The 18,463-nt window shown below is 52.7% G+C and overlaps 1 protein-coding gene and 1 pseudogene across 1 annotated transcript in view; both read left to right on the top strand.

Moving 5' to 3' along the window:
- The window catches only part of FAM83F (family with sequence similarity 83 member F), a 34,107-nt gene extending 15,860 nt beyond the window's left edge, over positions 1-18,247 (top strand). Inside the window, exons 2-5 of the mRNA XM_045866838.3 lie at positions 6,891-7,058; positions 7,585-7,706; positions 9,394-10,088; positions 16,719-18,247. Of these exons, the coding sequence (XP_045722794.2) occupies positions 6,891-7,058; positions 7,585-7,706; positions 9,394-10,088; positions 16,719-16,768 (1,035 nt within the window). The 3' untranslated portion in view covers positions 16,769-18,247. The remainder of the gene's footprint in view (positions 1-6,890; positions 7,059-7,584; positions 7,707-9,393; positions 10,089-16,718) is intronic.
- Positions 8,073-8,501, top strand: LOC123837717 (small ribosomal subunit protein uS12-like; annotated as a pseudogene).
- Positions 18,248-18,463: the final 216 nt, after the last annotated feature.

The following is an 18,463-nucleotide window of genomic DNA, read 5'->3' as shown; positions in this document are numbered from 1 at the left end:
GATTGTAGGAGTCAGAGAGCAATTGATTTGTCTTCCTACTACAGATATTTCACTGTTTAATTGGTAGTGACATAGATGGCTGGCTCTCGCCAGAGTGCCGCAGACCAAGCCTCCTGGAAGCGGGGCCCTCGGGACTCATCTCTCCCTCCGGCTCTCGATCCGTTTTCCCATCACATCCTCCACCAGGTGGGGTTGGGTAGGGGTGAGGGTGGCCAGCTCCCTGCTTGGTTTTGCAGTTGTGAAAGGGAAGCAAGAGTGTGAATCCAGAAGTGCCTTGAAAGCCAGTTGAGCACGCCCCGGCAATACACTGAGAGTTGACTCTGACCTGGACACCGTAGAGAGTTTGGAAATGAGCAAACAATGGCCTCTGGCCTCAGACAGCACTTGGGAGGGAAGGTATCAGAAGCCCGGCGAGATGGAGAGGAGGGTGTGCTCTGATGCATTGGAGCCCGAAGCGTCCAGTTAAAACCCTCCATGACCCAGCCCAACCCCATTGTACTCACTACCCCGAACTGCTCTGGCCGCCTGCTTTGGGTTTGTCTGTCTGTTTTGGACCTCAAGTGCAGAGCTGACTGCAGCCCTTGGGTCATGGACCACTGCCATCATCCATCCACAGAAGGTGCCTCCTGTTTTATTTTCTTCCATTCCTCTCTCCCTCCACAGGCAGACACCCTAAGGTGTTCAGTATATGTCCCTGCACATGTCTGTACCCTTGAAAAACATATGCAGTGTTATTTTATGTCGTGTGTTTTTATTTACATAAATGGTATTAGGCTAGAGATCTCATTCCCTGACATTTTATATCAAACTCTCCATTTTCAAAAGAACTATCCAGGTTCTGCACTGGAACCAGTACACTCCTGCTGGCTACCAAGCACTCCGCAATGCACATTCCTCACATTTTCCTTACCCATTCTTCTAGAGACAGACATCTAAATCGTTGCCAGCTCCTTGCTATGCCGAAGAAAGCTGCAGTGAATGTCTTTGTTCCTGCCCCATAACAGACTGTTGCAAAGATCCAAGAGGTTCCCTGGGTGCATGACCAGAGTGGCATTGCTGACTTGAGTTATGCACATTCTTTTTTTTTTTAAGATTTTATTTATTTGACAGAGAGACACAGCGAGAAAAGGAACACAAGTAGGGGGAGTGGGAGAGGGAGAAGCAGGCTCCCCGCTGATGTGGGGCTCGATCCCAGGACCCTGGGATCATGACCTAAGCGTCAAGGCAGACGCTGAACGACTGAGCCACCCAGGCGCCCCAGTTGTGCACATTCTTAAATCCACCACGCTCTGCCCACTGCTGAAGGGAGTAGCTGTGCCAGGGTTCCCTCCCACCAGTAGTGCATGTGGTTCCCCGGCATTTGGGATTAGCCAGCTTTCTCACTTGTAGTGAATCTTATAGTTGTAAGGCGGTATCTCTCTCTATCTTATCTCTTTGCTTTAATTTGAATTTTTCTGATTACTGATGAGGTCTGCTTCTCTTTTTATACTTATTAGCCATTCAGGTATCTCCTCTCAGAATCGCCTATTCACATCCTTTGCCCATTTTTCTAATTAGTTCCCTGTCTTTTTCATGGTGATTTGCAGGGATCCCTTGTATATTATTAATTCCTTTTGGTTGTAGACATTGCAGGTATCTTTTCCCTTGTCAACAGTTGCCTTTATCTAATGGCATCCTCCTTTGAACAGAAAATCCCTAATTTATCAAATGCATTATTTTTTTTAAGGATTTTATTTATTTGAGAGAGAAAGGGAGAGAGAGCGTGAGTGGGTGAGGGTGGAGGGAGAAGCGGACTCCCCACTGAGCAGGGAGCCCAACGTGGGGCTCAATCCCGGGACTCCAGGATCATGACCTGAGCCACCCAGGCACCCCAAATGCATTATTTTTTAAATTTCACTTGCCTTGTGACTTGTGCTTTTAGACTCTTAAGAAATCCTCTTACCTATCTTATCAATTCCTTTATTAGTTTTATCTTTCACATTTAGGTATTTAGCCTACCTGAAATCTACCTTTATATATAGTGTAAGGCAGGAATACACTTTTTCTCTCAATAGTAAGCCAATTTCCCAATAACATCTACTAAGCAACATCCTTTCTCCACTGAGTTGTGATTCTACCTCTGTCAGACTTCAAGTTCTGTATGTTTATGGCACAGAGTTGTTTCTGGTCTCTGTTCTGTTTCGTTAGTGTGTTTTTTAGTTCCTTCCTGTCTCAGCACCACAATGCTTATTACTATGGTTCGGCAGTTTATCTCACTATCTGGTAGGAAAAGTGACCCCTTTCAGCTTTTCTTTTTCTTTTTTTAAGATTTTATTTATTCATTATAGAGACAGAGCACAAGCAGGGGGGAAAGGCAGAAGGAGAGGGAGAAGCAGACTCTCTGCTGAGCAGGGAGCCCCATGTGGGGTTCGATCCCAGAACAGAAATCACGACCTGAGCCGAAGGCAGACACTTAACAATCTGAGCCACCCAGGCGTCCCTCAGCTTTTCTTTTTCAAAATTGACTTAGCTATTGTAGATCTTTATCCTTCCTTGCATTCTAGAATTATTTGAGTTCCTCAAAAAAATTTACTGACTTTCATTGGAATTGCATTGTATTTTATTAATATGGGGAGAATTCAGTTTTTCAAATATTGAATCATATTATCCATGAACATAATTTATCTCTTCATTTATTCACATATTTTAAAATATCCTTGAATAGAGATTTCTAAATTTCTCCATAAAGGTATTCTTAAATCCTGTGTGTTTAAAATTGCAATGTTGATCTTACTTTTTCTCACCTTCCCCCTTTTTTAGTTGATTGCTACTGTAGTATAAGAATGCTATTGGCCTGGGACGCCTGGGTGGCTCAGTCGGTTAAGCGTCTGCCTTCGGCTCAGGTCATGATCCCAGGGTCCTGGGATCGAGTCCCGCATCGGGCTCCCTGCTCCGCGGGGAGCCTGCTTCTCCCTCTGCCTCTGTCTCTCTCTCTCTCTCTCTCTGTCTCTCATGAATAAATAAATAAAATCTTAAAAAAAAAAAAAAAAAGAATGCTATTGGCCTTTGTTAGTTTTTCTTGTATCTGGCAATCTTGCTAAATTCTCCTGTTAATTCTAATAATGTTCCTCTGCATTTTGCTGGGTTTTCTATAATAATATCATCTCCAAGGGTGGCTCAGTTGTTAAGCATCTGACTCTCGATCTCAGCTCAGGTCTTGATCTCAGGGTCATGAGTTCAAGCCCCACGTTGGGCTCCACACTGGGCATGGAGCCTACTTAAAAAAAAAAAAATCATCTCCAAATATGGGTAGTTTTGTTTCTTCTAATCCTTCTCTCTCTTTTTCATATTGCATTGGTCAGCACCTCCAATACTTTTTTTACCACAGCAGTGGTAAAAGTATTATTGATGTTCTTGAGACTTAAAGGGAATGCATCTAATGTTTTTCTGTTCAGTATGTTTCATGTGGATTTTTTGTAGATAGCCGTTATCAAGTTAAGGAAGGTCCCTTCTATTGTTAGTTTTTTGAGTATTTTAATCACAAATAGGGATCTCATGTTATCAAATACTTTTTAAAAAAAAGATTTTATTTATTTATTTGATAGAGAGACAGCAAGAGAGGGAACATAAGCAGGGGGAGTAGGAGAGGGAGAAGCAGGCTTCCCGCTGAGCAGGGAGCCCGATGCAGGGCTCGATCCCAGGACCCTGGGATCATCACCTGAGCCGAAGGCAGACGCTTAAGGACTGAGCCACCCAGGCGCCCCTCAAATACTCAAATAAAAAATATTTTATTTATTTATTTGAGAGAGAGAAAGAGCATGAGCAGGGTGAGGGGCAGAGGGAGAAGCAGACTCGCCGCTGAGCAGGTAGCCCGACGCAGGGCTCCATCCTGGGACTCTAGGATCATGACCTGAGCTGAAGGCAGATGCTTAACCCACTGGGCCACCCAGGCACCCCATGTTATCAAATACTTCTAAAAACCTATTAAGATAATATATGATTTCCCCACCTTGACCCCATAAGTGTTATAAATTAAAAGGACAGATTTTCTGATGTTGAATCATCCTTCTATTTCCAGGATAAACCTTACTGGATTATGCTGGATTATGTTTAATTTGCTTTTAACGACTTAACCATGTCATTCTCACTTTCAGATTCATCAATGTGTAAATAGTCCTAATATTCTTTTTGCCATTTTTACTATTTCTTAAATAATATGATTTGTTTTTTAAAGATTTCTTTTATTTATTTATTTGAGAGAGAGAGACACAGCGAGAGAGGGAACACAAGCAGGGGGAGTGGGAGAGGGAGAAGCAGGCTTCCCGCTGAGCAGGGAGCCCGATGCGGGGCTCAATCCCAGGACCCTGGGATCATGACCTGAGCTGAAGGCAGTCGCTTAACGGCTGAGCCACCCAGGCGCCCCAAATAATACGATTTCTTAAAAAGTAAATATGTGTGTGGTTATTTCTGTTTTTACTCAGCACTTTATCTGCATTTCCTGTTTTTGTCAGCCTTGTCAGAAGTTTGTCTATCTTGTTTGGTCTTTTTATTTTTTTAATTTTTTATTATTTATTTATTTATTTATTTTTAAAGATTTTATTTATTTATTTGAGAGAGAGAGAATGAGAGACAGAGAGCATGAGAAGGAGGAAGGTCAGAGGGAGAAGCAGACTCCCTGCCGAGCAGGGAGCCCAATGCGGGACTAGATCCCGGGACTCCAGGATCATGACCTGAGCTGAAGGCAGTCGCCTAACCACTGAGCCACCCAGGCGCCCCGTTGTTTGGTCTTTTTAAAGCTGATTCTTTAAAATTTCTAAAATACCTTACAGAGTCTGAGAGACTTGAGTTCAAATCCCTGCTCCGCTACATGCTAACTGTATGACCTTGGACACATCATTTAGCCCCTTTGCATTTACTTCCTCATCTGTAAAATGAGAATAGTCCTCCTTATTGTGAGGATCAAATTAGAAAATTTACCTAAAGCATCTGGAACAGCATGGGGCACATGGAATGTACACAATGCATGTTAGTCCCTGTCCTCAGTTTATGTTTATGATGTGTTCTTTGCCTGAAATGCCTGCCTCATAGGCTTCTGCTAGCCCATGTGGATGCTATGTGCAGATTAGGAAAAGCTGTCCCTTCCTCAGGCAGACACAGCTTCCATTCACCCCCTCAGCCCAGAGCCCATGTGCAGTGCACAACCTGCATACCCATGCATGGCAGCCCTGCCCACTTGCCGGCTCGGTTTTCCTCCCTGTTCATTTCTCCTGGTCCCCGAGGCTGCCCATTCTTCAGGTCTTAGCTTCCCTGGTGAAGCCTTTCTTAAGAAGTTCTCCTATGGCCAGAAGTAATCATTCAGTCTCCCTCCCTCCCGCTGGCCCTCCTCCCACCCCCCTTCCGACTTTGAACTCACATCACATGTCATCTGTACATCTCTTAAAGCATTTATCTCATTTTGCCTCCTATCTTATTTAGTGCAAATGGTTTATCATTCCAATAGGATTAACCCCTTGAAGTTAGGGATTAAAGTTTGTCTTTAGATCCTCCCTCTGCCTATGGGGCTCAGTAAATGTTAAGTCGTATGGATGATTGAGTATGAAATGTAAGAGCCAAGAACAGTCATAAATAATACTGTGTGAATTGAGGGGGGCGGGTCTTTAGAGGCAGGGTGATGGTAGAGCACATGTGTGAGGGTGGTGGGGATGGAGGATACCACTGTTGAGCTTACCATGTGCCAGGCACTGTGCTAAGTGCTCTCATGGTTTATCTCCCTAAGCCCTCACAACATCTCTTTGAGATAGGTGCTGTTATTAGCTGGGGCACTGATGAGTCAGTGGTGGAGCTGGTCTACTAGGCCTGGTCTGTCTGACTTCAGTGTTCAGGCTTTCAGTGGCAACAACTAACAGAATCCCTCAACTGTACAGTGATTACCATTTATTTAGGACTTACTACATACCAGGCACTGTATTTGATGCTTTACAGATGTTATCTAATCTCGATGGCAAAATAAAAGTACAGGGTAAAGGGTATCCCCACCTTGCAGATAAGGAAATAGAGGCTCACCAAGGTTAAGTGACTTGCCTAAGGTCACTTGCATAGGAAGTCATTATAACCAGATCTGTTGACCCCAAAGCATTCCCTTTCCTCTGCATCACATGCACAATGCTTGGGGCCCGCAAGAAAACCCTGCCACTAGAGCAGAGGAAGGTTTGCATAGGAAAATGGAGGAAGTTAAGGTCAGAAAGGCAGATCTGCCTCAGGCTGCAGAAAGCCTCAGCTTCCAGGACAGATCTTCAAGGACGGGCTTTTGGAAATCAGGAGTCCTAGGCAGTGACCTTAACTTGAGGGTAGTGTGGGATGACCCGGCCACTTGGAAGCCAAGGGAGTTTGAGCTAACTGGAGCTCTATCTGAAACCGCACCAAGGGGAGTATGGAACTTTGCACAGATCTAGGGAGATCAAAGCGCCCAGGCCTGCAGAGAAAAGGGTTTGAGCAGATTTGCAGGTGGTGGTAATGAGTCCATCCCATGCTTCTCAGCGATCTCATCTTCTTGAGCCTACTTGTTTTCCTGGGCTGCCAGGACCAACTTTCCTCAGCCTCCTAGGTCTCCCTGGTATGGCTTCTGAAGAGCTGTTGAAGAATGCCCAGGGTGGGGTAGTGGGGACTTGTCAAGGATGAAGTACAAGGAGCACAGCCTGGACCCCCAGGCATTTCTCAGAGCAGAGAGCCCATCTCCGGGCTCAGAAGTGCTCAGAGATGGGCAGGGACGTGGAGAGCCCAGGAGTGGTGCAAATGGGGTGTTTGACTCTTGGCCTCCAGTTACCTAGGCCCAACTGGTCCTCTCTGGGCCACAGTGTATCACTACAGACATGGAGTCACCACGTGCCTCACTAGTGCCCTTCCCCATCCAGGTCATTGCGGTGGTCATGGACCTCTTCACTGATGGCGATATCTTCCAAGACATTGTGGATGCTGCCTTTAAGCGCCAGGTCCCAGTATATATCATCCTGGATGAGGCAGGCGTGAAGTTTTTCTTGGAAATGTGTCAGGGCCTAGAGCTCACCAACTTCCGTATTCGGGTAAGTTGTACCACTGGGGTAGGGGTGGAGGTTGGGGAAGGAGGGCGGGAGATGAGATGGAGGCTGCCTCTGACCCATCCTCTGCCCAGTTCAGGCGCACAGGTGAGCATGCTCAACACCTTTCTTTCTGTCTAAAACCTTGCTTGTGAATGAATAACCCTACATTACGTGCCCAGCTTAAATTTCAACTCAAGACTATTGAGGCTAAGAAGGCAGCTGTGGCCCAGTCCTGGGGTGTTCACCCTGCAGAGTCACTGTCAGGATCAAAGCTAGGGCTATGTTTCTCTTCTGGGGAGCTTTGGGAGCAGGCAGGCACCACTCTGGATTCATCTACGCTCAGAGCAAGATTTGCTAACTTCCTCTTGCTCTCCAAATGGGGTTCCACCTCTACGGCTGTAGGAAGCGGAGTCTAGTATAGACAGGAACCAACAGGCAGGTTCCACGGACAAGAGGGTTCCTCCTCTGCCCAAACAAAACTTGGCTCAGAGCCTCATGAGTGACAGTGCCTTTCTCCTCTTCTCAACAGAACATCCGTGTCCGCTCTGTGACGGGTGTTGGCTTCTACATGCCCATGGGGAAGATCAAGGGGACCCTGTCATCAACGTTCCTAATGGTAGATGGTGAAAAAGTAGCCACTGGATCTTACAGGTGAGTCGGGACAGGTCATAGAAGAACCCCGGAGGCCTATATTTGTAGTAACAAATGTACATGGTCAGGAAGACTCTGGACTGGAGCCCCCATAGTCGTGGGTTTAAGGCGTATTATCTGATCTAATGGCAAAGAAGAGCCTCCTGGCCAGTCCCTGCCCTCAAAATTTCTGGCTACTAGATTATTCCAGAAAGACGGTCAACTCCTCCTGGGCATTAAGTATGGCTTGCCTTTCATGGTCCACAGCAGCTGGTTGCATTTTGAGGCTAGTCACTGGGTGGGATAATCAGGAAGCAGAATTAACCAGATCTGGGAAAGAAATGTGAGGGTGCGGTCTCTCTTGCTCAGGCCTGTGGTGCCAGCAGGATGGGTAAGGGTCGTAGTTTTCGTACTGCCAAGGAAGCTCCATGGCCGACGAGATCAGAAGTGGCATGATAAACAGCACAAGAAAGCCCCTTTGGGCACAGCCCTGGGCGCCAGCCCTTTTGGAGGTGCTTCCCATGCAAAAGGAATTGTGCTGAGAAAAGCAAGCGTTGAAGCCAAGCAGCCACATTCTGCCATCAGGAAATGTGTCAGGATCCAGCTGATTAAGAATGGCAAAAACGTCACAGCCTTTGTACCCAGTGATGGTTGTTTGAATTTTACTGAGGAAAATGATGAGGTTCTGGTGCTGGATTTGGCTGCAAAGGTCATGCTCTCAGTGACGTTCCTGGAATTCGCTTTAAGGTTGTCAAAGTAGCCAATGTCTCTCTTTTTGCCAAATACAGAGGCAAGAAGGAAAGACCAAGATCGTAAGTTTTGATGGCGAAAACATGACAATAATAAATTTTCATATGCCAAAAAGAAAAAGAAATGTAAGGGTGTGGTGTGGAGGAAATGTGTCCCGAATTCGATTCAGAAGTCAGTTACCAGAACATGAGAGACTATCTGTGCAGTCTCTGTCCTCCAAGTAAACTGAAATCTAGGTGAGGCGAGAGACCTGGGCCCGTGAAGCCATCAGTAAGTGGCAGGAGTCCTCTGACGTGGCTAAAGTGTGGGGGTTTGCAGACACCGAGTGCTCTAAAGACTCAGAGAAGAGCCATTATTAACAAGAGCAGCAGGGCGCCTGGGTGGCTCAGTCGGGTAAGCATGTGCCTTTGGCTTGGGTCATGATCTCGGGGTCCTGGGATCGAGCCCCGCATCGGGCTCCCTGCTGAGCAGGGGGCCTTCTTCTCCCTCTCCCCCTCCCCTGTGCTTGTTGTGTGAACTCTCTCTCAAATAAATAAGTAAAATCTTTAAAAAAACAAAAAGCAAAACCAATAGCAGCAGCTGCATCTGTCCTTATTCAGTGTGTGTTTGTGCCACGTACTGGACTAAATGTTTTACATGTGATGTCACACGTGAGCCTCACAACACTTTTGTGACTGGACGCCCCATGAGCCCCACTTTACAAGGCCTCCAAGGGTAGAAACCAGGTGGGAATCCAGGCCTGCCTTCCCATGCCCTTGCCTGCTTTCTGCATTTGAGGCCAAGACCTGGGAAAGAGGGAGCATGTGGGTCCAGGAGGCCCCTTCCACCAGGCAGCAAGGCATCTGCCCTCCGTGGTAGATGAGGTTGGGGTGGGGCAGCGGGCTGTGCAGATGGGACGGCCAGGGGCCTGCCACAGGCTGGGCCTACGTGTTGTGCTTTTCTGTCCCCACGTTCCCAGGTTCACCTGGAGCTCCTCCTACATGGACAGGAACCTTCTCCTCCTCCTCACAGGGCAGAACGTGGAGCCCTTCGATGTGGAGTTCCGGGAGCTGTATGCCATCTCCGAGGAGGTGAACTTGCACCAGCAGCTGAACCTGGCAGGGGGCGCCGGGAGGCTCGGCGCCAACTACTCCTCCACCGTGGCTCGCAAGCTAATCAACCCCAAGTATGCCCTGGCGTCAGGCAGCCGCCACCCCCCCGGGGAGATGATGCGCCGGGCCGCCCGGCAGCAGCGGGAGGCCGGCCGTGACCCGGAGGAGCAGGAGGAGGGGGGCAGAGGCGGCGAGGCGGCCCGGCGCCTGGAGGGCTTCCTGAATGACCTGGTCACGCTGGAGCAGGTGCTGCCCCCCGTGGAGCCCGTTCCCTCTGGAGAGCTGACTCGGAGGGACGGCAGGGTGCTCTCTCACCTGCGCGTGGACCTGAAGCCCAGACCCCCAGAGGCGCTCGTCCAAAACGGCAAGGGAGAAGCTGCCAACGGGGAGGCCACGGCGGCCAAGGACGGCAGGCGCTTGAGCAAGAGGCTCTTCAGTCGACGGGCCAAGAGTCCCACGGCGCCCAACGGCGTGACCGGCTCCCTCTGCACCGAGACCTTTGCAGAAGTGCGGCTAGTGACGGGGAAGAGGCCCAAAGAGGGCTCCAGTGCCGACATCTCAGGTGAGCCCTCCGCCTGCGGCGCCCTGCTCGCCAGGCCCCCCATCCTCCTCCGGGAGCCTTGCCTCCTCTCTGCAGACAGGCAGCGTGCCGGCGCGCAGGGCGCGGGAGCCCTGAGCTCCGATGCTGCCCAGTTCCCCTGCTGCTCGGGCAGGTCCGAGTTCACTTCCTCTTCTCTCCAAGCGGAGAAGGACGGGGTGCCCGGGTGGCTCAGTTGGCTGAAGCGTCTGACTCTCCCATTTCAGCTCAGGTCATGATCTCAGGGTCTCGAGACTGAGCTCCTGCGTGGGGGCTCTGCGCTGGGCGTGGAGCCTGCTTAGGATTCTCTCTCCCTCTCCCTCTGCCCCTGTCCTCGTGCTCGCTCGCTCTTTCTCTCTCTAATAAATAAATAAATCTTTAAAAATAAAGAAATAAAAGGGGAGAAAGCTGCCCTGAGGATATAGTGCTCAGAACAGTGCTGGACATGGGGTCGTCCGAGAGCTATCGTTGCTACTACCAGGCTTGGAAACTTTGTCCTTTGTCAGTGAAGAAACAGACACGGAACAGCTGAGAGGCCTGACCCCGGCTTGACCTCTGCCTCTGAGTCTAGGGCTCATTCTAGAAAACCTGTTCCCTGCCACATCACCTGTCATCAGGATCCAGCCGGCTCACGCACACCCCACCCTCACCTGTGCCCCACCAACGCCCTGACCCACTTTCCTCATTTCTGTTGTAAATAGTGTGACTCGGCTCTTCCGTGTGCTTATTTGAGAAGTGGTGTTTGCCATGCTGCTTACATTCGGGAGACATTGTTCCTGGTGGCCGTGTCTTTCTGGCTGGCTCTTGGGGATCCCCTGGAGGTCTGGGCCTTCGTGTCTTTCTCTGGAGCAGGACTTTCTGGAGGCTGGTGGTGGCAGCCGGGGCCACTGCCCGTGCCTGTCCCCGCGGCAGCACCTCCCGGTGGAAGGGGTCTCCATGCTGGGGTTTCTCCCATGGCCGTGGCGCTCGGCAGCAGTGAGACCGGCCTCGCACCCGGCCAGGGAGGTGATGCTGGGGCCTTGGCCTGGGCAGCCTGAGTGCTTCCAGGTCTGTTGTGGCCCCCACGGACCCAGCTCTGACCGGATCACAGCCATCTTCGCCCCGCCGCTGACCCCCCCCAAGCCGGCCACAGAACCTGGCGCGCCCCGTCTGCACTTCTCCACGTCAGGACAGGCCGGGGAGTCCCTGTGAGTGAGGGACGCAGGGCTGCCAGTGCCGGACCTCCATTTGGCCGGGAAGTGCCCGGTCCTTCAGGAGATGCTTTCTCTCTTCCTTTTTCCTTACAACAACCACAGAGGCGGCTGCTAGAAGCTCAGAGAGGTGCATTCGGTGGGCCCAGGGCACAGTAAGTGGTAGTGGGGTCAGGACTCAAACCCAGGCCGGGGCCCGTGTCCTGCCAGTGGGGCTCTGTGTCCTGCACAGAGGGGTGCTGTCCCCCACTCCTGTCCCCGCTGGGCTCCCTGGCGCCCCCAACACCAGCTGCTCTGCCACCTTGCACCTCTTGTTTGGAGGAAGGGTTGCCATGGTGAACACCTGGCAGGGAAGGGCGAGGGAGGGGCGAGCCCAACCACAAGAAGGGCCACTTCCCAAGTCCTGACTGTAGGTGAAGTGGGAGCTCTCGCTCCCTTCAGCCCCTCACCCTGAGGTGCTGTTTCCATAGAAACGAAAGGCCCATTGTCTTGTCCCTTCCTGCCACCTTTCCTAAGTCAGCAGCGAGTTCCCCTGCTTGGAGGACTGGGCTGGTCACCGTCACTGACACTGCCCTCTGAGTGTTTTCGGACGGTGCCCAGGAGCCAGCCAAGAGCGTGGGGCTGCGCCCCGGGGAAGCTCCTCTCCTGAGAGCCCGGCCCACCGGCACATAAAGTCAGGAAGGCCCCGGGGATGCCTAGCAGGGTCACCCTATTCCTTCTCCATTCTTTAGAAGAAACACAGAGTGGCCTCATCCAGCACAGCCTCGGCTCACCTGGCTGGGCATCCCGTTCATGGGGGGCCTCGTAGTCAGGTTGCTAATGAGCCCGTTCCTCTTCCTGCCGCTTGCTTCCCTCAAAGGGCAGTGGCAAGAAGCAGGACCCCTCTCTCCCCACAGGCCCTTTTCTTGGCCTCCAGCTTCCCAAACGCTGGACTGCAGCTGGGCTGTCCTGGTGCCTCGTCTCAGAAGCTAAGTCACCAGGACTCTGTGTGGCAGAGGGTCGCATTCCTGACTGCATGGGGCCCCCAAGGTTGGAACTAGTAATTCCAGTACTCTGGGAACTGTCATCCAGGAGGAAATCACTTTACTACCTTAGAGCCCTCACCTAGGGAAAGGATCCTTTTCCTACAGAACATTCAGGACATCATCAGAACAGACATCATGTGGGATCTCAGCTCCCAGCACTTTGCTCCCCATACCCTGGACCCATCCATTCACCTCCCAGGGCTGTTTCCTGTTCCTGAGCCAGGGAGGATTTCGGAGGTCCCTCTGAGCTCCTGATTCGGACTCTGTCCTCTCTCTCCCTGCTGCCCTCTTGTCCAGGGAGAGCCTGGGCTGATGGATAGGGTGGGTGGAAGAGAGAAATGGAAAAGCTAAGTGCTGGCAGCCTGTAAGATTGCTTGATAAGAAGTATACAGTTGTCAAGCCGCATGCAGATTTTTGCAGGTCCAAGTGTGGCCCTCGGGAGAACCTTTGGAAATCCCTTCCGAAGGTCTGGGGATGGGCTGGGGGGTGTCTTGTCAGGGTTGGGGGGGGGCGCAGGGAGTGTTGCCTCGTGGTTTGAAGGCTCACTGCCCCCTCTACTGGTGGAAGCTGAGCTCCTTTTCCTTCTGGTTTTTCTCTCAACTGAGACCTTGTTTCTGCACTGGGTGCACTTAGGACCTTTCCCAAGCCTGCCACCTGTGTCCATCCAGGAGCTTGGGACAGGCCCTCTGGGGCAGAGATCCCAATCTCAGGGAGCAGCATTCACTGGAGAGCCTTGTTAAAACACGGTGGGGAGTCTGTATCGCTGGGCTGGGCTCAGGAATCTGCCTTTTAAACAAGTGTCCTGAGTGTTTTCCCATGTAGGGGGTCCCCAGGGCAGCGGATTATGACAACACTCGGATAGGCCCTGTTCTCACAGGGCTGCTAGGCTGGGGGGCGGGGGGAGGTTCCAGGTAATGTCCTCCAGGGAAGGAAGAAAGGCACAGACATTCCCTGACCAGGTGCTGGGTGGACCCGTGCTAAATGCTGTCACACAGAACTCACAACCACCCTGCCTGATGACATCGTTCACAGATAGGATATGCAGAGAGGCAAGCTTCTGTGTCCCTGGTCACTCAGGGAGATAGGGCAGCATGGTCTCTTGCCTCCCCGGGCCCTGCACAAAGCATTGTGGCTATCTCCAGAAGGCTAGGGTTAGTGCCACTTTCCTACATCATTAAAGACTATTTGGAAGGGCCAGAGGCTTCTTAGCAATGGACTCTCGCCCTGGTGTCCCATTAGTGGAGAGTGGCCATTAATACCCCAGACTACCTTCCGAGGTCGCCTGGGCCCATGCTTTTCTTCCCAGAGTTCTCTGAGGGGACTGCAGTGACAGTTGCATTTCCAGAACTCTCCTGGGTTCCCTGATTCATGCATGGGGGGCCACCCTAACTGGCAGTGTGGTCTGGCTCCTAGTTCTGTGGCCACTGGGCTCCTGGATTTGGGACTTCAGGCTCACCTGTGTCATCCCTGGGGGCTGGAGGTCTCAAATGTCTCTTGGAAACCTGGGCCCCTGTCTGGGATGGAAGGTTGGGGAAGTGCTTCTAGGGTTCAGAGCTCCCTAGGGGACCTGTGGGCCTCCAGTTCCAGGATAAGTCTACTCAAGAGCTGTCTTGAGTAGAGTTTCGAAATTCATTGTCACTCCTGAGCATCATGGGTCATGCCCCAGCTGGTATCTGGAGGTCTGACTTGATAAAGCCAAGCACTGTTATCAGTCAGGGTCCCAACCACACAGCAAGGTGAGGGGAATCGAGTGAGCATCCTTCGAGGAACTGATGCCACCTGGTTCTAGAAAAGAGGCCAGCATCCTTATTCTCATTGGCATATGTCATGATCCCTCTGCCTTTCTGGTTTCCCTTGGGCCTCGCCAGGGCTTCATCACCAGCTAGGTGAGTGAGGGCATGTACATCGCCCAGCCAAGATCTATTGATGCTGCTATTGTTGGTAGTATTGGTATGAACCTTTAAGTAGCTTGCCACTGCCTGGTCATCCATTTTACTCAACAAATATATATCTATGCAATGTTTGCTCTGTGCTAAGTTCCTGGTACAAGAGCGAACAAAACCAGCAAAACCCCTGCTCTTATGGAGTGAATACCGTGCTGGAAACAGAAGGACAGGGAGGGCAGTGACCCTTTTATAAAGGGTGATCGGGAAGTCCTCTCTGATGCAGGGACAAAGGGGCATTTGAACAGAGACTTGAATGAAGAGAGGGAGAACGCTGTGTGGACATCCAGAGGAAGAACCTTGCAGAAAAGGGGAATATGAAGTCCTGAGACCCCTAGGGAGGTAGAGCTCATGGTCCTTGTGTGGCATTCGGATCAGCGGCCTTGCCCTGACGCCCCAGGCCCCTCCACCAGCTCCCACCTCGACGTTGGGTCTCACTTCACTGTTCGCTCCCTTTGAAGTTTGGCCTTCCCTCAAATCTCCCTTGGGCTGCCCATGTCACATACACTTTGTAAAAAACAAAAAAAACAGAACAGAATGGCCATTTGTGTATTCTTCCCTGTGAACCTGAGCAGGTCTGATTCTCCTCAGTCCTGCCAAACACCTACACATGCTAGACTCTCAGTCAGCGTGCACTGAAGAAATGATGGCACACACGGAGTTTGTCCTCAAACCATCTCTCCGTCAGAGGCATGGAGATGAATCCTGAGTCTAAAGAATCTCTGCAGGCTTTCGTGGCCGGATGGAACGAGTGGGAGGCACAGCCTGGCAAACCTGGACTCTCACCCCGCCTCTCCCAGCCTCCCCGGGCGGGATGGGGGGCGTGCAGGAGCCAGGGCAGAGCGCAGGCCTGGGAAGCAGGCCCATCCTTCCCACCCCCCCCCACCCCCCCGCAAGCTACACTCCTTCCCCTTCTTCGGGATGCAGAAATTGATCTGCTTACCTGCCTCCAAAGTGCCCCCCCCCCCCCCGCCCGGGGAGGAACTCTGCATCTGCTCAGTAGGCCAAGCAAACAAAAGATGCTGCCAAGGAGAGGCAGTGGGGACAGCTGTGTCCGTTGTAGCCGTGAGGGGACCGCGGGACAGCGGAAGTAAGCGGCAGAGCTGTGTCGGAGGCAGTCTGGCACCATCGTGGAAGATGACCCAGGCGCCTTGACCCTCGGAGCCCTCAGGGAGGGGGTGGCACAGTCATCCAGCCCCCCTCCCACCTTTTCTAAGCCTTACACGCTCTCAAGCTTGGCCTCCAAGGAGGCCCAGCTGGACCTGCGGCAAGTCCCGAGGAGCGGGTTCAGTCTGCCCAGACAGGGGGGTGGCGAGCCGAGCTTGAGGGGGGTGGGGAGGGGAGGGGCTCCACTGGAGCCTCTTCAGTGTCTCCCTTACTAAGGGCCCAAGAGAGGAGGCAGCCGCCACATGAATTAACGTCACAGCTGGAGTGATACGGGAAGGTGGTGTGGGCGCCAGGGAGGTGATCCTTGCGGTGTGGAGAGGGGCCAGCAGGAAGGAGCTCAGCAGCCTGCACCCGGGAGAAAGGCAGCCCGTGCCCAGGAGGACAGAGGCCCAGCAGCCTGACACCTGGAGGGCCAGAAATGTCAGTGTCTGCCTCTCCGCTCCCCCACCCCCCCTCCCCTCTGCAGCTCTGGGAGCAGAAATCCAGCCAAAGAAGCCACTGGCCTCCGCTTTGGGGTTGAAAGGAAGTAGAAGTGGATGGAAGGGACCTGGGAAGAGGAGAAGCATGCTTCTCTGGTCTGGAGAAGAACAGCTTTCTCTCCCCCCATCTTTCCCCTCAATGAAGTGTGCGTCCTCCCTCCTCTGTCTTAAAACCACCCCCCTAAGCCTGTGGTCTGAGCCGTGCTGCCTGGCTCTCCATCAGCCTGCTGACCCTGGTGACCCCTCCCGGGGTGCCTGCACGGTGGAAGGAGCTGAGGCTGGATTTGGGAGGCAAGGTGCTGGTGCTGGTGTCGACTGGCTCGGGGAGCTGGTGGCCCGGCTGCCCTCAGCTGTAGGGCAGGGCTAATGACACCTCGAGGTGCAGCAGCTACCCAGGGGGATTAGCTGAGAGAGTGACTGGTTGTGCTTTGTAAGCTGTGAGGGAGACTGCATACAGTATTAGGTACTGGTAAACCACCTCTTGGCGAGATGTCAAGTCATCGATTATAGTTGTAGATTGGGGTTCTGGATCCTTCGCGCCCCCGCCCCCGCCGCGACGCTGCTGAGTTCAGGAGGTGGCAGACCCCCTGATATCCCAAACAGTGACGGTCTTTCTGAGAGTACCAGACAGGGAGAACCTTTCCTTTTGCTTTCCTGGGGGCCCTACTGACTCCAGATCAGCACCTTGGGAGGGAGACCGTGACCCCAGCCCCAAATTTGAGGTGTGGGCAGTGCACAGGAGAGGAATGGGAGGCGAGTCCGCTGAGCACTTCACTTACGTCTTCCTTGCCTGTGTCACTTGTCTCTGCAGGTAAAACAAGTCCCAGTCTTGCCAAGGCCAGCAATTGTGTGATTTCCTGAGCCGTAGGTCAGCAGTGGGTAGGACCTGTGGATGCCCCCAGCTCTGTCCTGTGGAGAATACAGGTCAAACCCTGCACCAGTTTGCACTTCGGACCCTCACTTGCTTCCTGCCCGACAGCCTCTATCCTGGCCTCAGGGACCCTCAAGCCTAGATGTGAGAGTCTGCAGCATCTCAAGACGACCACACGCCCCTACAAGACTGTCGCTGGCTGGGCAGGGGTCACTCCTTCTTGTTTACATGAAGTGGAAGCTTGACTCATGTCTGCTCTCCTTTATGCTGGACCCCCTCCCTCCACTGGGCCAGCCTTGCCCTGCAGGTCCCCAGATGGGGTGAGCCCATGTCTTCATGCCTAATGCGATGGGGTCTCCAGGGCAACCCTAGCTCCCTGACTTCTCCTTCCCTGGGCTTCCTGGTGCTTTTGGTCTCTCAAGAGGTTTGGTGGGATATAAGGGAAGAGGACGGATGGGGCTCTGGGCCAGGGGGCCAGTCTTGACCTAGGCTCTGAACTCAAGGTAGAAGGTGCAGCGAGGACAGCTTGGGCACCGGCTGCTGCGGCCTTCCTGGCCCGGTTCCTGCAGGCTCCTGTACTAGACCTGGAGTGAAATGAGGGTCAGGCCTCCCCTCAGCCAGGGGCAGAATCTGACCCTGCCATTCTGAGAGCCCTCATACTGAGGTCTCCTTCCCCTCCCTCCCCACCATCTTAGCAGTCTCCACTCCAGTCGTCCAGACCTCCTTGGCTGTTGCAAACACATATGGGGGTTCTTTTTGTGCCTTTGCCTGGGGCTGCTCCCTCCCTTTAATAAAGTGCCTTGATTTGCAGCCCAGGGCAGACAGACAGAGCTTGGCCGAGGGAGGGAGGTTCAAGTGGTATGGGAGGTTAAGCCCTGCAGACAAGGGCATGTGTCCTTTCCCACCTCCCTCCTCCCCCCCCCCCCCCACCGCCATGGCCCTCAGCCCCCTTCACCAGCGAAGATTTTTGTGCCTTCTCTAGTTGCATTTCAGCCGAAGACCAGCCTTTGCCTCCTGCCAAAAGTCAGGCTGCGTCTAGAAGCCTTCGCCTCCCCAAAGGGGCCTGGCCTGATTGCCACACCAGGCTAGGGAGAGCAGCCTAAAGTCACACACCGCCCCCTCCCCGCTTGTGTGACCACAGGGGTCTGAGGAGAGATTTCTTGAATGGACAACAGAGAAATTACCAAACTGCAGGCTCTGCGAGCCTATGGCTGGGCGATCATAGCCGCAGGGAAGCCAGGGGGCCGCATCGCCCAGTGGAAGCACCACCAGGCGGCCTCCCCCAGCCTCTTACTTCTGAACCAAACTTGTCTGTGTGTCTTTCCTTCTGCAAAAACCCTGGGGCACCAGCAGCACCTGGAGGAGGGGCCCAGGTGTGGGGTTGGGGGAGGGCCCTGGGGGCATGGAGGTGAGCCAGGAGGTGGGATGATAAGGTGCAGCTGTGGGGGGAGAGCCTGGCCCTGGCGGTGGGGAGGAAAGGAAGGGTGAGCCTGCTTCCCAGGGTGGGACCCTGACCCACCTCCTTGAGCTTTTCTGAGGATTAAACACTTCCTGGGACGTGCTGGCAATGTGGCACGTGCTTGTTCTGGAGGGGAGGGAAAGGGGAGGTGAAAACCAGGCCATGGAGGGTGTCCCCGCTGCTCGGGGCCATCACCTTGACCCTATGAGACACAGGTGGGCAAATG

Source organism: Mirounga angustirostris, unplaced genomic scaffold (assembly GCF_029215605.1).
Source record: "Mirounga angustirostris isolate CCGP_5_RB_7025 unplaced genomic scaffold, mMirAng1.0.hap1 SCAF_5, whole genome shotgun sequence".
In the NCBI taxonomy this organism is placed as follows: Eukaryota; Metazoa; Chordata; class Mammalia; order Carnivora; family Phocidae; genus Mirounga; species Mirounga angustirostris.
This window is presented reverse-complemented; position numbering and strand designations above follow the sequence as displayed.